The sequence below is a fragment of the Arachis hypogaea genome, chromosome 3, assembly GCF_003086295.3.
Source record: "Arachis hypogaea cultivar Tifrunner chromosome 3, arahy.Tifrunner.gnm2.J5K5, whole genome shotgun sequence".
Taxonomy (NCBI): Eukaryota; Viridiplantae; Streptophyta; class Magnoliopsida; order Fabales; family Fabaceae; genus Arachis; species Arachis hypogaea.
The window spans coordinates 24,755,437-24,782,021 of NC_092038.1; the positions used below are offsets into that span (position 1 = coordinate 24,755,437).

General features: G+C 33.9%; 3 protein-coding genes across 5 annotated transcripts; all 3 read left to right on the plus strand.

Annotated features, from left to right (window-relative positions):
• Positions 1 to 896: 896 nt before the first annotated feature.
• On the plus strand, positions 897 to 4,634 carry LOC112789931 (large ribosomal subunit protein uL22y). Its single transcript, XM_025832102.2, has 7 exons — positions 897 to 2,570; positions 2,664 to 2,700; positions 2,896 to 2,936; positions 3,569 to 3,799; positions 3,877 to 3,979; positions 4,203 to 4,270; positions 4,351 to 4,634. Exons 1-7 carry the CDS (start codon positions 2,568 to 2,570, stop codon positions 4,411 to 4,413), a joined length of 546 nt encoding a protein of 181 aa, XP_025687887.1. The 5' UTR covers positions 897 to 2,567; the 3' UTR covers positions 4,414 to 4,634.
• Positions 4,635 to 19,935: 15,301 nt separating this feature from the next.
• On the plus strand, positions 19,936 to 23,184 carry LOC112789933 (NADH dehydrogenase [ubiquinone] 1 beta subcomplex subunit 2-like). Of its 3 annotated transcripts, none has more exons than XM_072232630.1 (4): positions 19,936 to 20,207; positions 20,295 to 20,340; positions 20,440 to 20,496; positions 22,841 to 23,184. In XM_072232630.1, exons 1-3 carry the CDS (start codon positions 20,104 to 20,106, stop codon positions 20,494 to 20,496), a joined length of 207 nt encoding a protein of 68 aa, XP_072088731.1. In that variant the 5' UTR covers positions 19,936 to 20,103; the 3' UTR covers positions 22,841 to 23,184. The 3 variants fall into 3 exon arrangements, with proteins under 3 accessions (XP_072088731.1, XP_072088730.1, XP_025687889.1); XM_072232629.1 differs by having other exon boundaries at positions 22,901 to 23,184; XM_025832104.2 differs by lacking the exon at positions 22,841 to 23,184 and adding an exon at positions 21,472 to 21,758.
• Positions 23,185 to 23,844: 660 nt separating this feature from the next.
• On the plus strand, positions 23,845 to 26,233 carry LOC112789932 (large ribosomal subunit protein uL22y). The gene is made up of 7 exons (XM_025832103.3): positions 23,845 to 24,179; positions 24,269 to 24,305; positions 24,501 to 24,541; positions 25,167 to 25,397; positions 25,475 to 25,577; positions 25,802 to 25,869; positions 25,950 to 26,233. The coding sequence occupies exons 1-7, from the start codon at positions 24,177 to 24,179 to the stop codon at positions 26,010 to 26,012; spliced, it is 546 nt and encodes a 181-aa protein (XP_025687888.1). The 5' UTR covers positions 23,845 to 24,176; the 3' UTR covers positions 26,013 to 26,233.
• The last annotated feature ends 352 nt before the right edge of the window (positions 26,234 to 26,585 follow it).

The window sequence follows — 26,585 nt, forward strand, 5'->3', positions numbered from 1 at the left end:
GGGGTGAAGGAGGGACCAAATTGGGTGCAACGTGGCACATGATATTCACATCAGCACTGAAATAGTTGAGTCATCATCGAAAATGAGCCAAGGACCACTATGATGCCCGAAGTTTAATCTGGGAGACTACTATAGAAAAATTAGAATCTCGATGACCAAATTGAATAATTTTGTGAATATTAGGGACTATTATAGAAATTTATTCTGCTTTACACTATTAGTATATCAAAATTAAACTCTAGTAAATATAGAGTATGGACATTAGGTCATGAGGACTAGGTTATTTTATGGGCCCAAAGAAAAATAAGAGATGGAAGCCTTGTGAATCAAAAACATAAATAGCACATGACAAAAAAAAAACAAAAAAAAAAACATTAGTAGAACCTTAGGTCAAAAACAAAAGGAGTGTGGCACCCAATAGAGGTGTTTATGGGTCGAGTCAAGCTGGCTTTAAATAGATCCGGATCCGATCCTAAAAGGTCATGGGGTCTATTTTGATCGGACAAGAAAGTGATCTAGGTTAAACTGGGTCAACCTGATGTAAAATTAGTATATACAAATCTATAAATTTTAAATGTTAAAGGTAATAAATTTTTCTTTTAAAAATTAAATTTAACAAATTTTGTATCATATTTAGAGTAAAGCCTCAAAGTGGTCTCTAAAGTTGCAGTCAAGACTCAAAGTGGTCCCTAAAGTTAATAATTATTCAATTATGTCCTCGAAGTTACACTCCACGACTTATAGTAGTCCTTTACGTAGTTTCCGTCCAGAATGTCTATTAGAAAGTTAAGATATATTGATTCCAGCCATGTTGGCACTCCAACAATTAGCTGATGTGGCGAATGAAATTTTTATTTGCAATTTAGTCTCATCCCCATTTTAAAACCCTGATTCTCAAATTATGTTTGTTATCTGCAGAGCTTCTCCTTCTCTTTTCCTCTGTCCTCTTAGCTGTGTTATAGAAAAAGGATTTGTTATGATGATAGGTAACTCTAGTAATGGCAACTATCACTCCAATGGAAGCATCGGCAGGAGAAGCTTCTCTTTCAACTTTCATTTCTATTGTCTTTCTTTGTTGCTTCTTGAATTCTTGTCAATATTTATTTTAGATTTCTATTTTAAGTTCTATGCCATCAATCCACTTTAAGACCAATTATTTCATAAGTCATGAAAAACATAATTTTGGAGTTACCTCAGCGTAATATTCAAAAAGGCTCTGACGGTATTTTGTGGAGAGCAGTACTACCATGAGAAATCTCTCTAGGGTTGCTTCTATTCTTGTTATCACTTCCGTTATGGAACTTCTAAAGGTAAACTTTTTTTGGTTTGGCTCTTTTTTTAATGAATTACTTCCCTATGCCATCGCACATCTCTGTGCTTGAGATAGTTTATTATATGAACTTGGAAAGAAATAGGAATTTTCTGGGTTGATGAACTTTTTTGAGATAGTTTAATGACCTTTTTTAAAGAGAATGTTTTAGGGTATCTTCAGTGAAGCAAAAAGTTTAGCAACAGCTTATGCCATGCATGTTTATATATAATAGACATGAATAGGTAATAGATTATTGATTATCATTTTGCTTATGAATTTTATTTATAATTTATTTGTAATTTTTCTGTAATATCTTATTGTATTTGTACCTGTGCAGGCTATATTTTGTTTCTGGCATATATCAAATTTGTTTTCAATTATTTATGGGTTTGGAAAGTTATTTCAAAATTTCATTTATAATATTATTTCTCTTTTCTGTTGTACACCATTTCATTGGCAGAAGTTAGATTTTTCTTCATGAAAATACTCTAATTTCATTGAAGCGATGATTGTTCGAACTTTCAATATCATTACTAGAGTTATCCATCATTATAGCTAATCCTTCTTCTATAACACAGTTAAGAGAACATAAGAGAAGAGGAGGGAAAGCTATGCAGATAATGAACATAATTTAGAAATTAGAATTTTAAAAGGGAGAAAGGATCAAATTGCAAAAAAAATTTTTATTAGTCATATCAGCTAACTGTTGGAGTGTCAACATGGCTGGAATCCGTACATCCTAATTTTTTGATTGTTAGTTTTGGGTGAAAATTGTATGAGAGATTACTATAAATTTCGGAGTACAATTTCAAAGATATAATTGAATAACTATTAACTTTTAATATTATAAAATATTAATTGAAGTATAAAAATATAATATAATATTATTAATTTTATTTTAAAATATATATTTTTATTATAAAAAATAACTTCAAGCTAAACCCGAATAATTCAAAGCACAACACAAATTCAATAAAAAATAACACCGAATAAAAATTACATACCTAAATGACTAAATCTAGCAAATAACAAAATACATCTCAATCCGGGCTGAATTCCGGGTATGGGGAAAGAGTAAATTAGTTTGGGGTATGGGTTCGGGCGGGTTGGGGTTACGGATCGGTTAGGGTAGGGTTTTCGGGTTTGGGCTAAGATTAAAAAAATGCAATACAATATATAATGAAAGTAAAACCCTAATTGGAGAACCCTTCTGTGTAGCCTCCGCGAAGAGGAAGAACAAGCTGCAATCGCCGCAATGGTAATCACTAATCAATGTTTGTTCGTTCCTCATGCTTAAAATCGATATTCTCCATTCTTCAATCTGTTCTCACCACGCACTCTTTTTTTTCAGGTGAAGTACTCCAGAGAACCCGTAAATCCCACCAAGTGTATGAACAATTTTGGTTTCATTGAGTCTTCAGATCCTATTAGCTTATGTGCAATTTATTGAGCGTTTTTTTTGTTTTCATAAAATTTGCATTCAAAACGATGTTAACAGTTACTGGAATTTGTTTATATTTTTTTATCTTTTTGGCTCAAATTGTTGATTTAAGCTTAACCTGTTGTAATGGTTGCAACTGTAGCTTGCAAGGCTAGAGGCTCTGATTTGAGGGTTCATTTCAAGGTACAATGTTCTGTTTTCCTTCGTAATAATTTACTGCTCTTACATTAAATACCTAAATTTTAGAGCTAGGCTAAATGATATTTGTAGCTCTCTGTCATGTTTCATGAATTTCATCAATTTCTCCTTTATTTATGTGTGTGTATGTGAATAGATGGGTTTTTGGAAGTGGAGATTTATGGTAGATGATTATGGATTGTGAGCTGGGGTATCTCTTGCATGCTTAGTAAGTGGAATAGTTTAATTAATGACCTTAAGTGTGTGTTTGTGTGCTGGGCATATATCTTTATCTTGCTTGACTCATTAACTGTTCAACCTCTTCCCTTCCTTCGCTTGCTTTTCCTCGGTCTGCTGGTCTCCTCCAAAGTTCCAACTTGCAAAGTGTAGTGGCTCACAAGTTCTGGTTTAATTTACAAATCTGATCTATCAATTGATGCTTCTATCTGTTCGTCCCTTGTAAATCATTTTGTACATTGCTTTATCATTATCAATAATGGGTTAATTTATTTGTCCCTTTTGTTGATGAAAGTTTGATATAGCAAATTCCATATTATGTGAATAAAAAAGATGGCTTATATTATTCATTCAATTATTCTCTTATTATTGAGCGGGAATTAAGAAGTTTTCTTTTACAGAACACTAGGGAGACTGCCTTTGCTATCAGGAAGTTGCCGCTTGTTAAGGCAAAGAGGTATTTGGAGGATGTTTTGGCCCACAAACAGGCCATTCCATTCCGACGCTTCTGTGGTGGTGTTGGGAGGACTGCCCAGGCAAAGAACAGACATTCCAATGGACAAGGACGCTGGCCTGTAAAATCAGCTAACTTCATCCTTGATTTGCTCAAGAATGCTGAGAGCAATGCTGAGGTGTGTGTGCTGCATTGCACGACCGTGTTTGGTTTTCCATGGCTTGCTACTGTTTGAAATTGTTTTCGTTCATGCAGGTGAAAGGTTTGGATGTGGATGCTCTTTACATTTCCCACATCCAAGTCAACCAAGCACAGAAACAAAGACGCCGCACCTACCGTGCTCACGGAAGAATCAATCGTAAGTTATAATCTTAGTACTCTAACTAGGGTGATTCCCGTGTTTTGTAAATCTATTTTATCTTTTGGTTCCTAATCTATTTCTGACGAAAGGTTAATATCCATTTATTATATTGATGTTTAATATGATTACAAAAAATAAGTATATGAAAATTGGAGTGGTTAATTCTAACGAGTGTTGCCATTGCATTCTTCATAATATTGGTTATGACTTTTGTTGTCAGCCTACATGTCATCTCCCTGCCACATAGAGTTGATCTTATCCGAGAAGGAAGAGCCTGTTAAGAAAGAGGTATTGATTTTACCATGTTTTAAAAATTTTGATTTCATTTTCATGTTGCATCAAATGTTCATTTATTGTTGTTCTTGTAGCCGGAGTCCCAGTTGGCAACAAGCAAGAAGTCTCAAGGCCTTCGTAGTGGTGCTTCATCCTAAATTTCGCAGTCGGTGCAGAAGATTGAGTTACTAAATTCCTAGGTTGTTAGTTTTGTTACTCTGTTTGCCCTATATTTGTCATGGATCGGTTTTTTTAGAATGAACAGCAATTTTGTTCATATATTCTGCCAAGTTAATTTGAGATTTTGGGAAATTTGTTATGGAAATCTTTTGATTATTATCAAGTTTTAGTTAAATGAGAGTGAGTTACCTTATGTTAAGTAGCTTCTATTCTTAAAATGTTTTTTAAATTATTAGTTTTATTTTATAATATAAGTATCGTAATATTTTAAATTTATATTAATAATTATAATTACACTAGTTATTTTTAAACAAAATATTAACCATAGTCACCAAAAAAAAAAAAACAAAATATTAACCATAATTTAAGCTTCTATTTGTCAAGTTTTTTCAAAGTGAGTAGGATGATAAAATAAATAGTTACCTTTGGATCAAGATAGTAAAACTCGATAAAAGTTGCAAATGTAAAGATGATTAAAGTAGAATAAAGTTCTAAAGTGGCCATTAAGATTGGTATTGTGCATCAAAATTGTTTCTTGACTCGTTTTTTCATTTAAATCCTGTTTTTTGGTCTTTTGTTTTTTTTTTTATATTGTAAAAACAAAAAATAAATAATAAAAAAAAATGGAAACACAAATTGAATGCATTTTTTTATTTAAACTGATTATTGGACTCTTAAGTCCAGTTACTGAAAAGCATTTTGCTGAATTCTTGAATGTTTAGTTTAAGGGAAATTAAGTTACTAGGATGTAGCATTCAATATTCAATACTACAACTATGAATTCATAAAAACACAACTAAAGTGAGGCAAAAGTAATCCACAAACCTAAAATGTGGAGCAAAATAATATTGGAAATTGGAAAAACTGATACATTGTTGATGTGCGAGCCACTTTGGTGGGTAACCCGTTACCAACGCTCAATCGAACTTATAGATTAATATCAACATTACTTAAACAGTTAAAGTTTTCACCTATAATTATAACTGAAGAAGAAAATGTGAGAAATACTGATGAACTTTCTTTTGTTCTTTGTTAACACTTACTAACTTATCACAAACCTAGCAAAGCCTACTACTCTTCATGTTAATTGTTAAATTTACACTTCAATCCTCAGGTTTTGATCAATGCTAGATGATTTGGTGCATCAATTGAATCCACTGTAATATGAAAAGCGAACAGTCTAGTATTCTGTAGATTCATCAATAAACCTCATTTTCTTTATTTTTGGAAAAATAATAGCAATTTAAATGTTACATGATACATTCAGAAAGTGCACAGTTCATACAGATGCATGTTACACGCTTTATTTTTTCTCAGGAAGCTTCTCTAGCAACTTTTGTATCACTTCAAATAGGTCTTCTACAAGTCCATAATCAGCAACCTGAAAATTTAACACATCACACAAATTAACAACACTGTTAAACGAAATAGAAAGCTTCAAATTCACAAAAGAGGCACTAACTTGAAATATAGGAGCATCAACATCATGGTTTCATGCTACCATGCTGAAGGGATTTTGTTTCAGCAGGTGAGAAATAGACGTGGAACGTTTCGGTATTGGACGCGTGTATGGAGGTGTAGGTACGCGCCAAAACCATTGCAGGTTGACTAAGACTTGGATGCAGTAGAAGCAGAATCTGTGGTAGAAAGTAGAATGATTTAGTGGGATTAATGTGGGTATAATTATTATCATTAAGATATTGGACTTTTTGTGTGTACATGGACCTGTTTTTTGTTTTGGTTTGCAAAATTATGAAGATGATGAGCATGTGTGGCTAGAGCTTTATTAGGATATTTTTTAGATGAGTTAAAAAAATAAAATTAGAATAATTGACCATTTGTACCCATGATAGTTAAGAACGCTGACAAATGTACCCATCGTAGAAGGAAACTGACTTTGTAACCATGAGAGATGGGCTCTGTGTGACAAAAATAGCCTGGCTTGGTTTGGCACCTGCTTCGGGTTTGTATAGTCCTACATGGCAATCCGAACCTCCCAAAGCCCAATCCACGTGGAATTTAACATTAAACAATTTAACATTGAAGAGAAATTCGCGGGGCCCTGACTATGCCCTAGCAGAGAACGTCCTTTTGTTTCCTAGTCGGAGAAGACGCCGGGAATACTCGCAAACCATCACCCTGAAGCTACGGCTTTCAACGTTGTCATTCGGAAGTTGGAAAAGGCATTTGGAGCAGTACAGAGCCATCAAAATGAGAACGTGGTAGGGGAACTTGCAAGGAATAGACAGCGGAGCTCGAACCCTGAGATTTCGTCGCCGACGGTGTAGAGGTAACCCCCTTTGCTCGGCAGAGAGCTGAGGTATGTCATTGCCAGTGTTAATTTATTTCAAATGTCACTGAGACTAGTTGGACAGATTACATTACCATATGAAATCGTGGTTGAGATTTGTTAAATTAGTTGATTAATTGATTTAGGTTTCTGTTAGGTGCTGAAGTAGTTGATTTATGGTTTGTGTTAGGTGTAGTAACATGCACTGTTATCTTAGAATGTGTTAGTTTATTTCAGTTTCAGGAATGGCCACCATCCATATAACACTGTGTATTAATCATAGAGGACGGTTTGAGAGAGGGCCGTGTGGGAAGCTTACTTATGTTGGTGGTGAAGTCACAGAGATAGAGAGGGTTAATGTTGATACCTTGAATGGTTTTTTCGTATCTGATTTGGTGAAGGACATAGGATATACATCTATTTCTAAATTTTTCTGGCTGGAACCTGGGAAAGGGCTTGATGATGGGTTGAGGGACCTCAAGGTTGACATGGATATAGTTAGGATGTATGAGGCAGCTGTGAAGAACAGTAACAGAGTAAATGTATATACAGAGCATCCGGTGGATGAGCCCGTGTTAGTGGCGGAGAACAACATGACTCCATCAAAGATGAGAGTAAAGCGTTGTGCTAAAAGGGTTCCAACTCCGAAAAAGAGTCCCAAAAGAAGGTTGATAGTAGTGGAAGATGAGGATGATGCTGATATTGTAAGTAATCTGCAAGTTGGGATGGATGACCGAAAAAGGAGTGAGGCCCAGATAAACCACAATATCACTATGGAAGAGGAGACAGCAGACCCACAACTCTCAGGATCTGTTGAGGCAAGACAGGTTTCTCAGCCTCCCCCAACACCTGGCATACCAGATAAACCACCATCAAGTTAGTCCCAACCTTCCCAGCCACCTATTGAACAAGATCAGCAACCAACACACACTGCTTGTTCAGACTCAGTCCCTGCTTCTGAACCCAATGTCTCTGCACCTCTTGAACCAGAACAACTAACCCAATACACCCTTCATCCATATGGGAATCCACTCTCACAATCAATCCCTCAGACAGTCCCACCCTCTGACACCAATAGGACTCCCCAGAATGATCAGAGCAATCCTTCAGAGGAGGTTCAGGGAAGGCCAAAGGTGAATAAGAGGAGATCAACTAGGAGGCCCCCCTACAGGCCAGTCTTTCATTCCAAACCCCGATTTAGACAAGCCTCCAACCTTCTACGTCCCCGTTGATGATGATGATTTCTCTGATGAAAATCCTGGTCATCATTGCTATGAATCAGAGGAATTGCATAGCATAGCAAGTGATGACGATATCGAACAAACTCCAGTTTTTCCTCAGAGCAATCCTGATGCTCCAGTTAACCAGGTTCGGTTGGAGGTTGGGATGGAGTTTGAAACTCTAAGCCACTTCAGGAAGGCTGTCAGAAAGTTTAATATCAATATTGGAAGGAGCATATTCTTTGCTCGATGTGATTCTACAAGATCGAAGGCTATATGCTATGATGAGGAGTGTCCTTGGCAAATATACTGTGCCAAGAGAACATTTCCAGCAAGTTTTCAGGTAAAGACATTCGTAGTAGGGACAATCGATGTAAGTCAACAGATGGAAAGTGGGTCATAGATGAGTTGGAGGAGAGGATTCGAGTGCAGCCAAACTTGACAGTTAGAGAGGCTGACCAATACTTCAGATCCGAGTATGATGTACTAATCAATGAAAGAAAAATTTATAGATCTATGAAGAAAGCAAAAGAGCGGATTGAAGGTTCTGAGATTGCACAATATGCACGACTTGTTCTATGGTTTGCAGCAGCCTCACCCAATGCCTCCCCCACCAATTGCACAGCCACAGCCACAGCCAACCAATGCAACAACCAGAAAACAAGTTAAAAGGAGAAGTGTTAAACGCCCGCCTCCGACCGGACAAAGACAGCAGCCAAGTACACCAGCTGCCAACCAGCCAGCAACAACTCCCTCCACACACAACTCTCAAACTACACCACATCCACTACAAGGTGCTAGTGTAGGAACAAGCACCCGGTTTATGCAGTTCATGCCCACACCTGGAGTTGTGACTCCAACAGCTACAGGTCCAGGCACATCTGATAGAGGGAGAGGTCAAGGTAGAGGTCGAGGCAGGTTACGGGGATCAAGCGGAGGAAAAAATGGTTTATCAAGCGGGAGCAGTAACTCGACCCCAATATCATAGACTAATACTGCAAAATTTGGAATCTGGCTTTTTGTTGTTTTTAGGTTACACTTGTGAGATACATAACTCTTGTGTTTTCTGATGCATTTTCATCCTATTGCTTAGTTCTGACTTAGTAAGGCTTTTTTTGAGGGTGTAAATTCAGTGGCCAGTACTTGCCTTTTTTGTCTAATATCAGAATGTTTGGTGCCTCCAGCATCCATATATATATATAATGAACAATTTACTTGTTAAGGCAATTATATACTTGCCATCTTTTGCCTCTTTTTTATATCACTATTGTTATTGTTACAACATTTTCGTCATCCAATTTGTTCCTTACTCATATATTGAAAAGCAAAATTATCAGGTTGCTAATTTCCAACTTACTGTTTGATCCTTAATGTTATCAGAATCATTTTAGATTGCAGCAACAAGTTCAAACATTGTGTATCTATATCAATGTATCACATGAAAAGTAAACCAGTATAGATTAAGAACAATCCATATTATGCCAATATCATTCAAAAATTTTAACTATGACAGAACAAAGACCTCTCTTTTTACAAGTCTTATGATTTCATAACCAAATACAACTCACAAAACAGACAAAATGCTACCCCCAGTGCAACAGTAATAATCATCACTCTAATTCCCCTAATTTCACCCCTAATTTCAACCCTAAATTTGTCTATCTTCTTAGCCATAATTGAGGATGCTTGCAGATTCCCCCCGAATTCAGAGTCAATCCATCATCAGGTGTTGCATAACAATGCTCGAACTTCCTCTTGGCTAAACATCTTGCCATGCCCTCCCATCCTTGTTCGAGTTCATTCACCCAAACAAAGTATCTGCAATCTCTTGTCTAAGTGAAAAAAATTCCAAATTTGTCAACTAAAACTCAGAAATCATTGTCTAACCTCAACAACAACAGCAGCTGTCTCTTACCGCCCATAGAGGACATCTGATGAACCATCTATTAGGGTTCGTAATCGTTCCAGACTCCATCAACACAACATCTCTCCCACAGAAACATTTGCCATCGAGCTTTTTCTCCTTCATCTTCATTGAACTTGAAGAACTGCTGCGAGTTCCAAAATTTCCATCTGAGTTAAATCTGCGTGATGACATCGCTGGGGTTCTGAGATCACTCTGGGTTATGGTTCGAATTGCAACAAAATTTCAGATTTGGGGTTATGGTTCGAATTGGGGAAGAGAGCTTGCTAGGGTTTTCATTTCAACTATTACCTACGTATACAACGTTTAGATTCACGTGGATTGGGCTTTGGGAGGTTCGGATTGCCATGTAGGACTATACAAACCCGAAGCAGGTGCCAACCCAAGCCAGGCTATTTTTGTCACACGGAGCCCATCTCTCATGGTTACAAAGTCAGTTTCCTTCTACGATGGGTACATTTGTCAGCGTTCTGAACTATCATGGGTACAAATGGTCAATTATTCAAAATAAATAGAATTAAGATAATATTCTATTTGTGAGAATTTAGACAACTGTAAAATTAATTAATAAAGATTTTCATTTTTAAACTAAAAAAAGAAGTTATTATTATTATTATTATTATTATTATTATTATTATTATTATTATTATTATTATTATTATTATTATTATTATTATTATTATTATTATTATTATTATTATTATTATTATTATTTTCGAAGATAGGGAGACTCAAACTTATAACCTCTTAAGTGAGTATGAAAAGATTATGCCTTTTAAATTATAGCTCGTTGGCATTATTATTATTATTATTATTATTATTATTATTATTATTATTATTATTATTATTATTATTTAGGTCTATGTCATATTTTTTCACCTAAACAATAACAATAAATTTATTGTATTTTTAAATTACAATATCAATTTTTTTAGAGTATTTATTTTTAAATTATTTAATTTATACTAAATTTTTGTCTATTTTAAATTAATATTTATTAATTTAAATTTTATAAACTAATTTTTTAAAAGACTAAATACACGTCACTAAATCCTAAATCTTAAACCCTTAAATATAAACTCTAAACCCTAAATTACAAATCCTAAACCCTAACACACAACTTCTCAACCCTAAACCTTCAGTAATATATCATAAATTCTAACCACAAAACCAAAATACCTCTATCATAACCTAAATTATAAACCCTAAACTACAAAACCTAAACACTTAATAATAAATAAAAAATACTAAATAAATAATACTATACCGTAAACCTTTTAACTTGCTCATAAATTCTAGTCCATCGTTCTAAATCCTAAATTCTTAACCCTTCAAATCTAAACCAAAAATTATAAATCATACACATGATGATGATGATGATGATGATGATGATGATGATGATGATGATGATGATGATGATGATGATGATGATGATGATGATGATGATGATGATGATGATGATGATGATGATGATGATTTTTTTTTAATTTAGAAATAAAAATCTTTATTAATTAATTTTACAGTTGTCTAAATTCTCACAAATAGAATATTATCTTAATTCTATTTATTTTAATTTTGTTTTTGAGTAAAAGACAAATAGGTCCCTGACCTTTTAAAACGAGGACATTTTCGTCTCTCAAAATTGGAAAATACATTTCGATCCCTCACGTTTTAAAATGGTTAACAATTATACCCTCCTTCCATTTTAGACCAAAAAGGGCAACGGAGCCAGCTGACATAGAGGGGTAGAAAATGACGTATCCGTTACACTTGATGAAGTGGATTGGGACAAATTATTAGTGGACAAATTCGTCCTTTAAGTCCAAAACGACGCCGTAAGCATGAGTGAACCCTATTTCATCAAAATGTAAGGTGGAAGCCATGGTTGCTTCTTGTGCGATCGTCCATGACGAGTGAGGGGGGTTCTTCATGCACAAGACCTGGAAACACTTTGCGAGGTGTGGCTCATGCTAAGCCCCTCAGTCGCCATAGTCTCTCTCGTCGCTACGCCATCTCTCTCTCTCTCTCTCTCTCTCTCTCTCTCTCTCTCTCTCTCTCTCTCTCTCTCTCTCTCTCTCTCTCTCTCTCTCTCTCTCTCTCTCTAGTTCGCTTCTTTCTTCCTCTTAACTTGTCGTAGGTGTCTTCTTTTTTGTTATGGTTTCTCTTGATCTTATCGTAGTATTTACGGGAATGATAAATTGATGCGTTTGGTTAATGTATTTTTCTTTACATGACTGCGTTTAACATGCTTGATGAAATGCCCCAATAACAAGTAGGTTCCTTCTGTCGTGTGTTTTGGTCCTTTGCTACTAAATTGCACCATTAGTTGAAAGCTGTATTTACTTATTCTCTCTCGGTTGTTCATGTTGATTATTGTGTGATTTTTTATTCTTGATTTTTTTATACTTTCTTCTATTGCTTATGTAATGTAACTTTTATGATTCTTAGTTGCTTGATTTTGTTTTGATAAAATGATTTTGTGTTCTATTGTTAATTTGAACTCTTAAATATAAATTTGAAATGAATACATGGATCCATTCTTACGTGTTTTAGTATTTATGAATGTTCAACTTGGTTGTTTCTTAGAAATTCTGAGTTTGTACCTTGTGTTTGTTCCTTTATCCTTTAGAGTTGAGTGGCATGATCTGTTCTTGTTTTCCTCTTGGATGGTCAAAGGTGCTTTTTGCAATGATTCAACCCACTTATTTAGTTCTTGTTGCAATGATTCAACCCACTTATTCAGTTCTTGGTGGCTTGCATTGATTATTGTATGGACTGTTCTTTTGTTATGTGAGTGGGTGAATTAATAAGAGTAATGTTTTATTATGAGGTTGAAGAAAGAGGATTGAGAATTAGGATTAGATCCTAAATTGTAAGTTTACATTTAACTTGTGAATAATTGTTTCTGTGCTAATTTCAGGTTCTCGAGGAGATCAATCCTTAATTTTGGCGGCCCTAAAAAATAGATTCGACGAAACATTTGTGTGAGTGGACAATATTTTTATGGTTATTTCTAGTGTATTTCTTAGTGCCTAATAATCTGGCCTCCATCCCAGCTATCAAGAATGGGGCAATCCAAAACCTCAGCTGCTGTCTCTAAATTCAGACCCAAGCAGACAATCAGAAGGCTCCGAACAAGTGCAAATCCACCTTCAAGTCCACCACCAAGTCCACCCCCAAATACACCCAAGACTCAAAGCATCAGTACCAGTGTGACACCATCAGAGGAGACCTTGAAAGTAGCTGACAGTGAGACCACAGGAATTTTTAATTTCATCCCAACTCCTGGATCCAACAATCAGAAGAAGAATTGAACACTATTGAATGAATTTTTATTTTTTGTCCTAGTCTTTAGTATGAATTGAACAACACTGTCTACTTATCGTAGTTTGGCAAACTTGTTTACATGCCAACTAGATGTTTTGTTATTTTGTGGCAAACATATGCTGTTATGTTTTGGATTAAGGCAGATACATTATTGTTTCTATTTTGGTCATAATCTATGTAGAATTACTACCTTATATAATAGGTGATTCACAGTATTTTTTACTTGTTCAATAATGACAATTTTCATTACATCATCAACATTGTACATCAAATCATCCTCAGCACTTTAAGAAACATACAGCAACAACAAAAACAACTACACTAATCAAAGTAATATGCCACAAACCCATTTTTTTCCTTCTCAATACATAACAACTTCCTCTCCAACTCTTCCATTTTTTTTCCAATTCCTGACTTCGCACCAGTAAATCTTCAACGTCTACCCCTCCAACATCATCCATAGCACCCAATGCTTGAGACTCCATGGCCTTAATTTTTTTCAGGTGTTCATCAAGTCAGACAAAGTATCGGCAATACCGTTTTTTAGCCTGGAGCAAATTTTCAGATAATACCGTAATTAGACACGTTACAGTCTCATCCAACTACTAACAAAACAGTCACTGACCTTGAAGAATGGACACCCGAGAAACATCCTATTGAGATTAGATGTTGTTCTTGACTTGTAAAGAATGGCATAAACGCCACAGAAGCACTTTGACGCAACTCCATCTCGATCACATCCTCCTGTAACAGCACATGAAGATCCCCGTCCAGGTCTTGTGCATGAAGAACCCCCCTCACTCGTCATGGACGATTGCACAAGTAGCGACCATGACTTCCACCTTGCATTTTGATGAAATAGGGCTCACTCATGCTTACGGCGTCATTTTGGACTTAAGGGATGAATTTATCCACTAATAATTTGTCCCAATCCACTTCAGCAAGTGTAACGGATACGTCATTCTCTACCCCTCCATATCAGCTGGCTCCTTTGCCGTTTTTGGCCCAGAATGGACAGAGGGATATAATTGTCAGCCGTTTTAAAACGTGAGGGATCGAAATGTATTTTCCAATCTTGAGGGATGAAAATGTCCTCGTTTTAAAAGATTAGGGACCTATTTGTCTTTTACTCTTTATTTTTTTAACTCATCTAAAAAATGATCCTAACAAGTAATAACGCTCTAGCCACAAATGCTCATCATCTTCATAATTTTGCAAACCAAAAACAAAAAATAGGTCTATGTACACACAAAAAAAGTCCAATATCTTAATGATAATAATTATACCCACATTAACTCCACTAAATCATTCTACTTTCTACTGACAGATTCTGCTTCTATTGCGTCACAGTTTCAATCAACCTGCAATAATTTTGGCGCGTACCCACACCTTCATACATGCGTCCAATACCAAAACATTCCACGTCTATTCCTCACCTGCTGAAACAAACTCCCTTCAGCATGGTAGCATTTTCCTCAACATCATTGTTCACGGCAACAATAACCTTAGAATCCCTCATTCCTGCTAAGTGTTGAATAGCTCCGGATACACCGAAAGCCATGTAGAGTTCAGGGGCAACAATCTTCTCAGTTTGCTCTACCTACATGTTACATTCCCATAGCTATTAGTCCATGCATTGATAATAAAGTTGCTATGGCCATTGAGATTTAATGCAAAGAAAATTACATAGAAATCCAAATCCTCTAAATGACATATCATTACATAGATATTGAATTGCAAGTTAGGAAACTAGGAAACTTTGTTGCTGCTATTTTATGCATCACGTTAAAACAGCAACTTCAATTATCCGATGTTAATATTTGATAGGATACTTTGAAAAATGCTAAGAGTCTGTAACTAGCAAAAGATAACATGAGATTAATAAAGGACTGCTGGTGCCTGGTAGACAAAATGATATGTCACCTGAAGGTCATTTGAAACAAACCCTGCATCAACAACAGTAATATGACACCAACTGCACAAGATGGAACAAAGCATATTTAGGATAGGCAATGAGAACCGATTCTAAACAAAATTTTAAAACTTTATCAAGAATCTAAATAATAATTTATAAATTTTCAATACTTCTTCTCAAAGTGATTTTGATATCAAAGCATGAGTAATCATATTTTATTGAACAAAAATATCATAAAAAAAATCAGTAGTTGAAGTAAATTTAGGATTATTTTAAAAGAAAAATACTTGTACCAAATATTTAATCAAATTTATTTTAATGTGAATCTAAAAAATCCGAAATATACCGATTTAATTGAGTCGACCTAATATAAAATTAGTATATATAAATCTATAAATTTTATGTGATAAATTCATAATTTAAAAAAAATAAATTTAATAAATATTATATCACATTTATAGTAAAATAAATTATTTTAAAATAAAAAATAATATTATATAATATAAAAAATATAATTAAAATATAAAAATATAATATTTTATTATTAATTTTACTGTAAAATATATATATTTTAATTATAAAATAAAACTTTGAACCAAACTAAATCATTAAAAAATAACAGAAAAAAATTTAAATATGATAAAATATACATCAGAATTGAATCGAATTAGATAATGAACACTCCTGTTCAAAACAACAGGGTTTTAGGTTCATGAAAGAAAAACCAAGCAAAATAAGATAGAAGAAAACGATAAATCATACCCTCTTCTCTCAGTATAGTATTAGTGTTTGTTTGGAGGTCATTATCTTAATAAAAAAAATTTTAATGAAAAAATATTTTTTTTTATTTTTTAACATGTTTAAAAAATTTCTAGTAATAAAAGGAAAAATATAAAAAAAATATTTTTTTGAGAAGCTGTAATTTACATCTTTTTTAAAAGATATTTTTTCCTTAAAAAAAGATGTTTTTCATATACTAAATAAACAAAAAAGTGCTTTTATATCGTTATACCCAATCATAATTAATAGATAAAAAATCTTTTTACATGAGATACCTAAACATAAAATTACTTTTACTTTTTCATAAGATCTTTTTAAAAAGGATAATTCGAAAAAAGATCTTTTCTTAAAAGCTCACTCAAACAAGCTCTTAGTCCGTTAGAATCAACAGAAATCCTAATCTTAACTGAAGAGATTAGTGACTCATGTTTCAAAAGAAAACCTAAAATTATAAATTATAAAAACTACTGAAGAAGCGAGCCACGTGAGTATCTCTTCCATTCTTTAAATACTAATTATAAACTTAATTAATTTAGAATCCAAACCAAATCAAATTAAAATAAAAATCAAATTTAACTAATTAATGTTCCTTCAATAACTTTTTATTCTTTATTATTGTCAATCAATACTTTAAATCATGGACCTTGTACTTAAATTTTAATCATCAATTCAAGTGCTTCAAGGGATTAGAGATTAATGAGAGATTTGGCATGAGATTATAAGCTTCTGAGAGTAATCTACTACCGTATGTAAAGCGCATGTGAGGCATGTAAGGCACAAGCCCATCTAGGAGAAATTGGAGGCCTTTGTTTGCACATATAAAGCGCACAAGGCTCTTGTAAAGCGCACGACTCTGCATGTAAAGCGCCAAGACTCCATGTAAAGCGCATGATTCAATTTTGGAGACTTAAAAGCCTCTGAAATCACATGTAAAGTGTCTGGATTTAATCACAGACCAGGTTAGGCTAGATTTTATTCTTAACATGCTTGGCCTGTTATTTAATCTGATTTGACCTGAAATTTGTTAAAAGGTCTAATAATTTTTTTACAAAAATAAAAATATTATTTAAAAAAATTATTTTTTTAATAAAAATATTTATATGTAATATATCATATATTTAATATTTATAAAAAATTTTAAATTTTTAACGTATTTAAAATATACAAAAATAAGACTAATAAGGCTAATAAGACTAACTTTTAATTATATTTTAACAGATTCAGGCAGGCCTGATAGACCAATAAGACTAATTAGTAAACTGAACCTATTAACGTATTAAGATTTTTAAAAGAATCTGGACCTGCCTAGACCAGATTAGGTAAGGTCAAACACAAGTTAGGCTGCAACCCCTGTCAGGCTACTTGCCCTTTTTCCACCCCTTAAGCGCATGGTTCAATTTTGAGAATTCGGAGACTTCTAGAATCTCATGTAAAGCGTCTGGACTACCATATAAAGTGCATGGTTCACCATATAAGACGCATGGAGCCTATGTAAAGCACATGGGTGCTTGGGAGCTCTCTGTGTAAACAGAAACTCTTCTATTTAACTCAGAAATTTTTCTGTTTAGCTTTTCCTATCCTTGCTTGATTTTATTGTCAGTTCCTCTTCTTTTTTGTTCTTTATTTAATTTTTTTTAAGATCTCCTATAACAAAAAAAAATCACACACTCAAAGTAATATGTACTAAATCATGACTTGATTGCTTAAAATAACAAGAATTATTAGCTTATGAAATGAAATTAAGAAAAAAAATACTAAAGATGTAAATGCACTGAACTTCTTTTCAGTGTTGGATTTTTTTTTGTTTCAGCCTCTATTGTGTGGTTTTGTGTAACATTATCATTTTTTGGTTTTACTTTTTAATTTAGCCACGTTAAGGCAATATTCTGTATCTTTAACTTGTGCGGTATAATTTAATCCAGTTATTTTTAATGAAACTATAACTATATTAATTGTCTAAAAATCTATAGTAAATTTTTGCAAATTTTGATAATTGATGACAAACTTTTATATTGACATTTTATATTTATATATTATTTGGTATTTAACTTTTGCAATTATACTTTAATAAAATTATAAGATTTTAGTTGATAATATTTTATGTAATGCTTTAAATTTGTAAGATATTATAAATTTATTTATTATTTTATTATAAAATAATTTTTTCAGTTAAACTACAATTAATCTTATTATTAGACTAGTGAATCAGTAACTTAATTGATTTAATAATCAGTTCAATTTTTAAAATTTTAGTTATATAACACTTAATGTCATATTTATCTAACGGATGAAAAAACTAATTTAACTTAATATTATATCTTTCAATAATTAATTTGATTATCAATTTTTAAAGACTAATTTTTTGGTGACTTTTTAAAGACCAATTTAAATATCAGTTAATATTTTCAGTATGACGAATTTAAATATTAACCTATTAAAAATAGAACTTAACAACCTTTTTTTTTCGGAAAACTTGCAAAAGCTTAGCATTGTGTCTGTGAGGAGTAAATATCCATAATCGTCCTTGAGTTCATGCAATTATCCGATGTAATCCTTAAGATCCCGATTTTCCCAATGTAGTCCTCCAGATAGAGCTCTGAATACTCAAAGTGGTCCCTGGACATATTTCTGGTGATGAGTCATCACCGGAGCGCTAACGTAGACTTGATTTACCACGCTGGAGGGGCCAACAGCTAGCTGAGCTGGCTAATTTCCAGTTTGTACCCAGATTGGTCCCTCCTATTATATGTAACCCTAAATCCCCAAATTCTCCTACACTTCATCTCTTCGTCTTGTTCATCTCTTTTTCTTCTTCTTTCATACACTTTCTTCCTATTCATACACTCATTGATAAATTAAAATCATTCATTCATAATTGAAATTCAGGACTTTATTCTAGTTCATTACTGGTATAGGGATACCAAATTAGTCTAAGGGATGAGGACTTACGAAATACCAAGATTAAGAATGTCCTCAACCCAGATGTCACCTTTCCTTTCAAAGCCACATCTATATAACTTAGAATTAATCACAAAAGATGAGGTTAAACATGAAATGAATTTTTTGACAATGTTAGGTAATAAGCACAATAAGTTGTCATACAATCTTTCAGCATGTTTAGATATGTAATGTATGTCTTAAGTGATGATTTTTACTACACAGAAATTGGCAATTGAAGTGTACAAATTAAGAAATTATTGGATTGAATTTTGCGGCTGTGGTTCTATCAATATCTTCTTCTTCCAGGACTCCAACTTCCACTAGTTCCATAAGCTCTTTTCTTGATATTTAACCCTTTTTAATACATTCCTTTCTACAATGGCTACTCTAAGGCCTTTAGCACACAAGGCTGTTGTAATGAAGATACCCAGAGTGCCCCCACACACCAACACATCATATGAGCCTTGTGTTTTGTCAGCCAGATCGGACTAGTGAAATAAGCTTGGAACAGTAGGGACAAACTTGCTGAAGTTCTTGCACAACTGTAGTATATGTCACAAGCTAATTAAAATCACCAATTATAGCTTCATTTCTTTTAATTAATGCAAGAATTTGAATGCCATGATGAAATGAATCTTCTTGAGCAGAGCATACATTAGATCATAACTGGTCTAATCTTTTCAAGACTTCATAAGAGTATGCTCTCCCAGCATCACTAACCTCTCCACTCACTGAAACACTCTCTATTATCCGCTACAAAATAAACAAGTTTTTATATCAATTTTTAATTGGATTTCTTACAAAGAAAGCACAACATTTCATAACATCCAATGTAAAAAGTGTATAAACAGAAAGAAAGTGTATGAAAAAAGAAGAAGAAGAGATGAACGAGACAAAGAGATGAAGTGTAGCAGAATTTAAAAATTTAGGGTTACATATAATAAGAGGGACTAATTTTGGTACAAATTGAAAATTAGCCAGTTTAGTTAGCTATTGGTCTCTCCAGCCTGACAAATCGAGTCCACATCAGTACTTCGATAATGACTCATCATAAAAAATATGTCCAGAAATCACTTTAAATATTCAGAACTCTATCTAGAGAACTACATTAAAAAAATCGAGATTTTAAGGATTACGAATAATTACGTGAATTTTAAGGATTACGGATAATTACGTGAATTTCAAGGACGACTGTGGTTATTTACTCGTTTGTGAGATTCCGTTCTGTACTGAATCATTCTAATTTTCCCAATTCGCAAAGCGAAGTCGAAAATGGGGGGAGGCCACGGCGAGGGCACAACCTACAAAGGCATAACCATACACCAACCTAAGCGGTGGCACACCGTCGCCGGCAAGGGTCTCTGCGCTGTTATGTGGTTAGTTTCGCTCGTTCCTTTTCTCCGTTTCGATCTGCACTCGCTACTGATCCATATTCACCATGTCTCGCTTTTTGTGTTCTTCAGGTTTTGGGTGTTTTACAGAGCAAAGCAAGATGGTCCTGTAGTATTGGTAAATTTTTCAATTCTAACCTCTCTCAAGCTTTCTTTATTTCCATTTCTATCAAATTAATCAATCCAATTATTGATTTTTGTGTGCCTTTTTTTATAGGGTTGGAGGCACCCTTGGGAGGGCCACGATGATCATGGCCATGGTGGTGGACACTAGGTATGATCTTCCTCAATTTCCTCATCATCTTAGTGTTGGAGACTTGAATTAATGGAATGTGTTATTATCTTCATATTGTATTTAAGTTTTATGCACACCCTACTTGTTATAGTAGAAAAAATAACTATTGTCCACATTCAACGTGTCAATGCTCTTCCAAAAGCATGGATATGATTCAATGATGGTCTATAAGTGCATCAAAGTTAAACTTATTGGTTATTGCAATAAAATGCGGGCATTCTACACCCAATGTGTCCATTTTGTTGCTGGCATATGCTATGTGGTTGCAATATTTTTGTAGTTGATGGTTATTTTGTTGTCTAAGATCAGTGTTGTTACTTATTAACCAACTATCAATAGTTAATAGATCATTATAGACATCTATGCGTTACAAACATTAGAAATCAAAGTCCGAAAACAGAAGAAAGGGAACCATATTATCAAATCTGATGATACTTTGATTTTTTTTTTTTTTTTTTACCACCATTATGTTTTTGGAAAAAGATTGGGAAGCAACTTTTTTTTGCCAACATTTTTCTTTCCCTTGAAATTTATTTTCTCCTCCCTTTAATCTTTGCTTGTCTACTACTTCGTTGGCTGAAAAAAGTTGCTTTCCTAGCAAAACGATACATTTTTTTGTTTGTTATTTTGCGTGGTGACACCATGAGATATAACTGATCCTCGTTCAACTGTGGGAGTTTAAGGATTATGCGGTTTTCTTCAAAAGTTTCTTTCTATTTTTTATGATATACCTGGTGAGATTGGTTGTTGCTTTGTTTCTAGTTTGTATATCAGAGATATATGGTGTATACAATACACAACTTAGTGTTTGGCAAACATTTTGACAAGTGATTGAGATTTAAAATTTCATCTAAATATAGAAAGTCCATAGATACACAAACAGGGAGGGAAAAAAATTTCGGAGGATAATTTACGTAGTGACGTCTAACATGTATGCATCTGATTTTGCGGCAGACATCAGCTCAGGAAAGGGGAACAACAAATCTTGAAGAGTCTGTGATTGCCGCTAGTTTCAAATGTTTACCTTGTCGCATCAAATAAATTTAAACTTAAAAAGAAGAGATTTATTTTTGCATAATTTCATGAACATTAATATTGTGCTTTCAGAACCATATCCTGTCAACTTTGGCGATAGTTATGGTTGTTTGGATAAATGTTTCATGTCTTTTGGCATTGGGAGTAATTTATATTATAGACTCAATATTTGTGTATCTAATTGAGCACTTTGGTGTTGTTGACAATCCTTTTCTTAATCCTTGCCTATGATTTGTTCCACCAATAACGATATTAAATTACTTCCAGAGTAAATAAAACATTATGACATATGGTTTTTGATTTTGTTAAAAGTATGGGTTCTCACAAAACCAAGTATACAATAGAATTGTGTTAGGTATGCGCTCTCTATATATATATAAATATAAAAAATGTTATTTGTACACTAAAATTAGCCATTAAAATTAACTACTAATGTATTTGTGTATAAATATATGTAGTTTAATTTATTTTCAATGTGTATTTATATTTTAAATATGTATTTTATATTGATAATTGATTTTAGTATACATGTAACATGGTTTATATCCTTATTCTTTGTCATTTTTCAAAGTTGGTATAACTCAAAAAGAGCATACATAACATTACTGTGATTGGATATTTTGTAGGCACCTACTCAAATGAAGATGTTAAAAACATCTTCTTATGAAGAGTCTTATGTTAAAAAATGTGATTTATTTGTTTGGCTATATTTTGAAAAAAGATAACACTTTTATAGTATATCAAATCAAATCCTATAATTTGTCATCTAATGGTAAAAAAGATGCATCTTTATATAAAGACAATTATAAAATTTTCATGATAGGATCACCTATTTTGTAATGTATGAAGAAAATTAAATGGATTTTATTGAATGAACTTGTCACCACTTTAAATTATTACACACATTTTTCTTCTAAATCTGAAGTATTCTTTTTTTTTGGATTAGAATGTCCATTTATTAAATAGAGGCCCAAATTATATGGGCTTTTTAGTATGGTTGGGTTGGATATGGAGGGTGTGTGCGTTAATGGGTTAAATCTGATTTGATTACTTGTGAATAATAAGTATGGACATCAGGTCATGAGGACGGTGGCTAGGTTGTTGTTAGGGCCGGAATCCCACCAATTGTATGCTCCATTTTGGTTTCATTTGTCTTCAGATCTTATTAGTTTATATGCAATTTATTGAGCGTTTTTTTTCCATTTTTGTAAAATTTGCTTTCAAGACGATGTTCACAGTTACTTTGATTCATTGGAATTTGTTTATATTTTATATCTTTTTGGCTCAGATTGTTGATTTAAGCTTAACCTGTTGTAATGGTTGGGATGACGTTTTGGCCCACAAACAGGCCATTCCATTCTGGCGCTTCTGTGGTGGTGTTGGGAGGACTGCCCATGCCGAAAACAGATATTCCAATGGACAAGGACCCCTTGATTTGCTCAAGAATGTTGAGAGCAATGCTGAGGTGTGTGTGCTGCATTGCATTAAAGGTTTGGATGTGGATGCTCTTTACATTTCCCACATCTTACTTGCTGTTGTTGCTTTGCTCTAAATGTACATAGTACCAATCACTTTCCTCCTTAGCACCATGCCAGCATTGAGTTATGTATGACAAAGGTCTCTCATTTTTCATTTTTTTTCTCTTCTCATTAGTAGTGTTTATTGTTAAATATCACTTAAAAGTAAAAAGTGTTTGTCTATTCTAATTACATGCTGCAAGAAAAATAGTAGACAGCATGATTAACCTTAGGTGCGTCGACGATGAGGCGAACAAAGTAGGATAGTTGCTAACATGGCTGCCACAGTTGCTAACATGGCTGCCACGGCGGCTAGAGTAGCCGTGGTGAAAGCTGTTCAGAATAGAATAGATGGACAATTTTGCTATACTGATGTCTAAGAGAAGAGAAGAGAAGGGGAAGCTCTGCATATAGTGAACATAATTTAGAAATTAGGATTTTAAAAGGAACAAATTGCGAAAAAAATTTCTTCGACATATCAGCTAACCGTTGGAGTGCCATGAAATTACTATGAATTCTCGAGTACATCCCAACTTTCTGATTGCCAGGTTTGGACAGAAACTGCGTGAGAGATTACTGTGAATCTTGGAGTGTAATTTTAGGAACATAATTAAATAACTATTAGTTTCCGTGATTATATAATATAAAAATATTAATTAAAGTATAAAAATATAATATGATATTATTAATTTTACTTAAAAATATATATTTTTATTATAAAAAACAACTTCGAGTCGGACCAGATAATTCGAAGCACAACACAAAAATAATACCAATAAAAATGACAAATCAAAATCTAACAAAATACATCTGGATCCGGCTGGGTTTTGGATTGAACACTCATAGTCGCGCGGACAGCTTCCATAGCTGCTATACCCTTTCGCATCTTTTTGGATTGGGTCTTGGGGGAAGCTGTCGCGCGACACATCGAAAAAGAGAAAATTATTTTTGGGGTTTGGGTTCGGGCGGGTCGGGGTTACGGATCGGGTAGGGTTTTGGTCCAAGACTAAAAAAATGCAATACAATATATAATGAAAGTAAAACCCTAATTTGAGAACCCTTCTGTGTAGCCTCCGCGAAGAAGAAGAACAAGCTGCAGTCGACGCCATGGTAATCAATGTTTCTTGTTCGTTCCTCATGCTTAAAATCGATATTCTCCGTTCTTCGATCTGTTCTCACCACGCACTCTTTTTTTTCAGGTGAAGTACTCCAGAGAACCCGTAAATCCCACCAAGTGTATGAACAATTTTGGTTTCATTGAGTCTTCAGATCCTATTAGCTTATGTGCAATTTATTGAGCGTTTTTTTTGTTTTCATAAAATTTGCATTCAAAACGATGTTAACAGTTACTGGAATTTGTTTATATTTTTTTATCTTTTTGGCTCAAATTGTTGATTTAAGCTTAACCTGTTGTAATGGTTGCAACTGTAGCTTGCAAGGCTAGAGGCTCTGATTTGAGGGTTCATTTCAAGGTACAATGTTCTGTTTTCCTTCGTAATAATTTACTGCTCTTACATTAAATACCTAAATTTTAGAGCTAGGCTAAATGATACTTGTAGCTCACTTTCATGAATTTCATCAATTTCTCCTTTATTTATGTGTATGTGAATAGATGAGTTTTTGGAAGTGGAGATTTATGGTAGATGTTTATGGATTGTGAGCTGGGTATCTCTTGCATTTGCATGCCTTAGTAAGTGGAATAGTTTAATTAATGACCTTCAGTGTGCGTTTGTGTGCTGGGCATATATCTTTATCTTGCTTGCCTCATTAACTCTTCAACCTCTTCCCTTCCTACGCTTGCTTTTCCTCGGTCTGCTGATCTCCTCCAAAGTTCCAACTTGCAAAGCCTAGTGGCTGATAATTTCTGGTTTAGTTACAAATCTGATTTATCAATTGATGCTTCTATCTGTTGGTCCCTTGTAAATCATTTTGTACATTGCTTTATCATTATCAATAATGGGTTAATTTACTTGTCCCTTTTGTTGATGAAAGTTTGATATAGCAAATTCCATATTATGTGAATAAAAAAGATGGTTTATATTATTCATTCAATTATTCTCTATTATTGAGCGGGAATTAAGAAGTTTTCTTTTACAGAACACTAGGGAGACTGCGTTTGCTATCAGGAAGTTGCCGCTTGTTAAGGCAAAGAGGTATTTGGAGGATGTTTTGGCCCACAAACAGGCCATTCCATTCCGACGCTTCTGTGGTGGTGTTGGGAGGACTGCCCAGGCAAAGAACAGACATTCCAATGGACAAGGACGCTGGCCTGTAAAATCAGCTAAATTCATCCTTGATTTGCTCAAGAATGCTGAGAGCAATGCTGAGGTGTGTGTGCTGCATTGCCTGGCCGTGTTTGATTTTCCATGGCTGGCTTCTGTTTGAAATTGTTTTCGTTTGTGCAGGTGAAAGGTTTGGATGTGGATGCTCTTTACATTTCCCACATCCAAGTCAACCAAGCACAAAAACAAAGACGCCGCACCTACCGTGCTCACGGAAGAATCAATCGTAAGTTATAATCTTAGTACTCTAACTAGGGTGATTCCCGTGTTTTGTAAATCTATTTTATCTTTTGGTTCCTTAATCTATTTCTCACGGAGCTTTAATCTCCTTTTATCATATTGATGTTTAATATGATTACAAAAGATAAATATATGAAAATTGGAGTGGTTAATTCTAACGAGTGTTGCCATTGCATTCTTCCTAATATTGGTTATGACTTTTGTTGTCAGCCTACATGTCATCTCCCTGCCACATAGAGTTGATCTTATCCGAGAAGGAAGAGCCTGTTAAGAAAGAGGTATTGATTTTACCATGTTTTAAAAATTTTGATTTCATTTTCATGTTGCATCAAATGTTCATTTATTGTTGTTCTTGTAGCCGGAGTCCCAGTTGGCAACAAGTAAGAAATCTCAAGGCCTTCGTAGTGGTGCTTCATCCTAAATTTCACTGTCGGTGCAGAAGATTGAGTTACTAAATTCCTAGGGTGTTAGTTTTGTTACTCTGTTTGCCCTATATTTGTCATGGATTGGTTTTTTAAGAATGAACAGCAATTTTGTTCATATATTCTGCCAAGTTAATTTGAGATTTTGGGAAATTTGTTATGGAAATCTTTTGATTATTATCAAGTTTTAGCTAAATGAGAGTGAGTTACCTTATGTTAAGTAGCTTCTATTCTTAAAATGTTTTTTAAATTCTTAGTTTTATTTTATAATATGAGTATCGTAATATTTTAAATTTATATTAATAATTATAATTACACTAAACTCCGCCTATGTTACACTTGCGGTACATAGCCGGTCCCAAGCCCGGATAAAGGAGGAGGGTTGTGTTAGGTCTTCGGCAACCAACGTAAAAATATAGCCGAACCCCCCATGACATGAATTATAATTACACTAGTTATTTTTAAACAAAATATTAACTATAACTAAAGTTTCTATTTGTCAAGGTTTTCAAAGTGAGGATTATGATAAAATAAACAATTACTTTTGGATCAAGATAGAAGAACTCAATAAA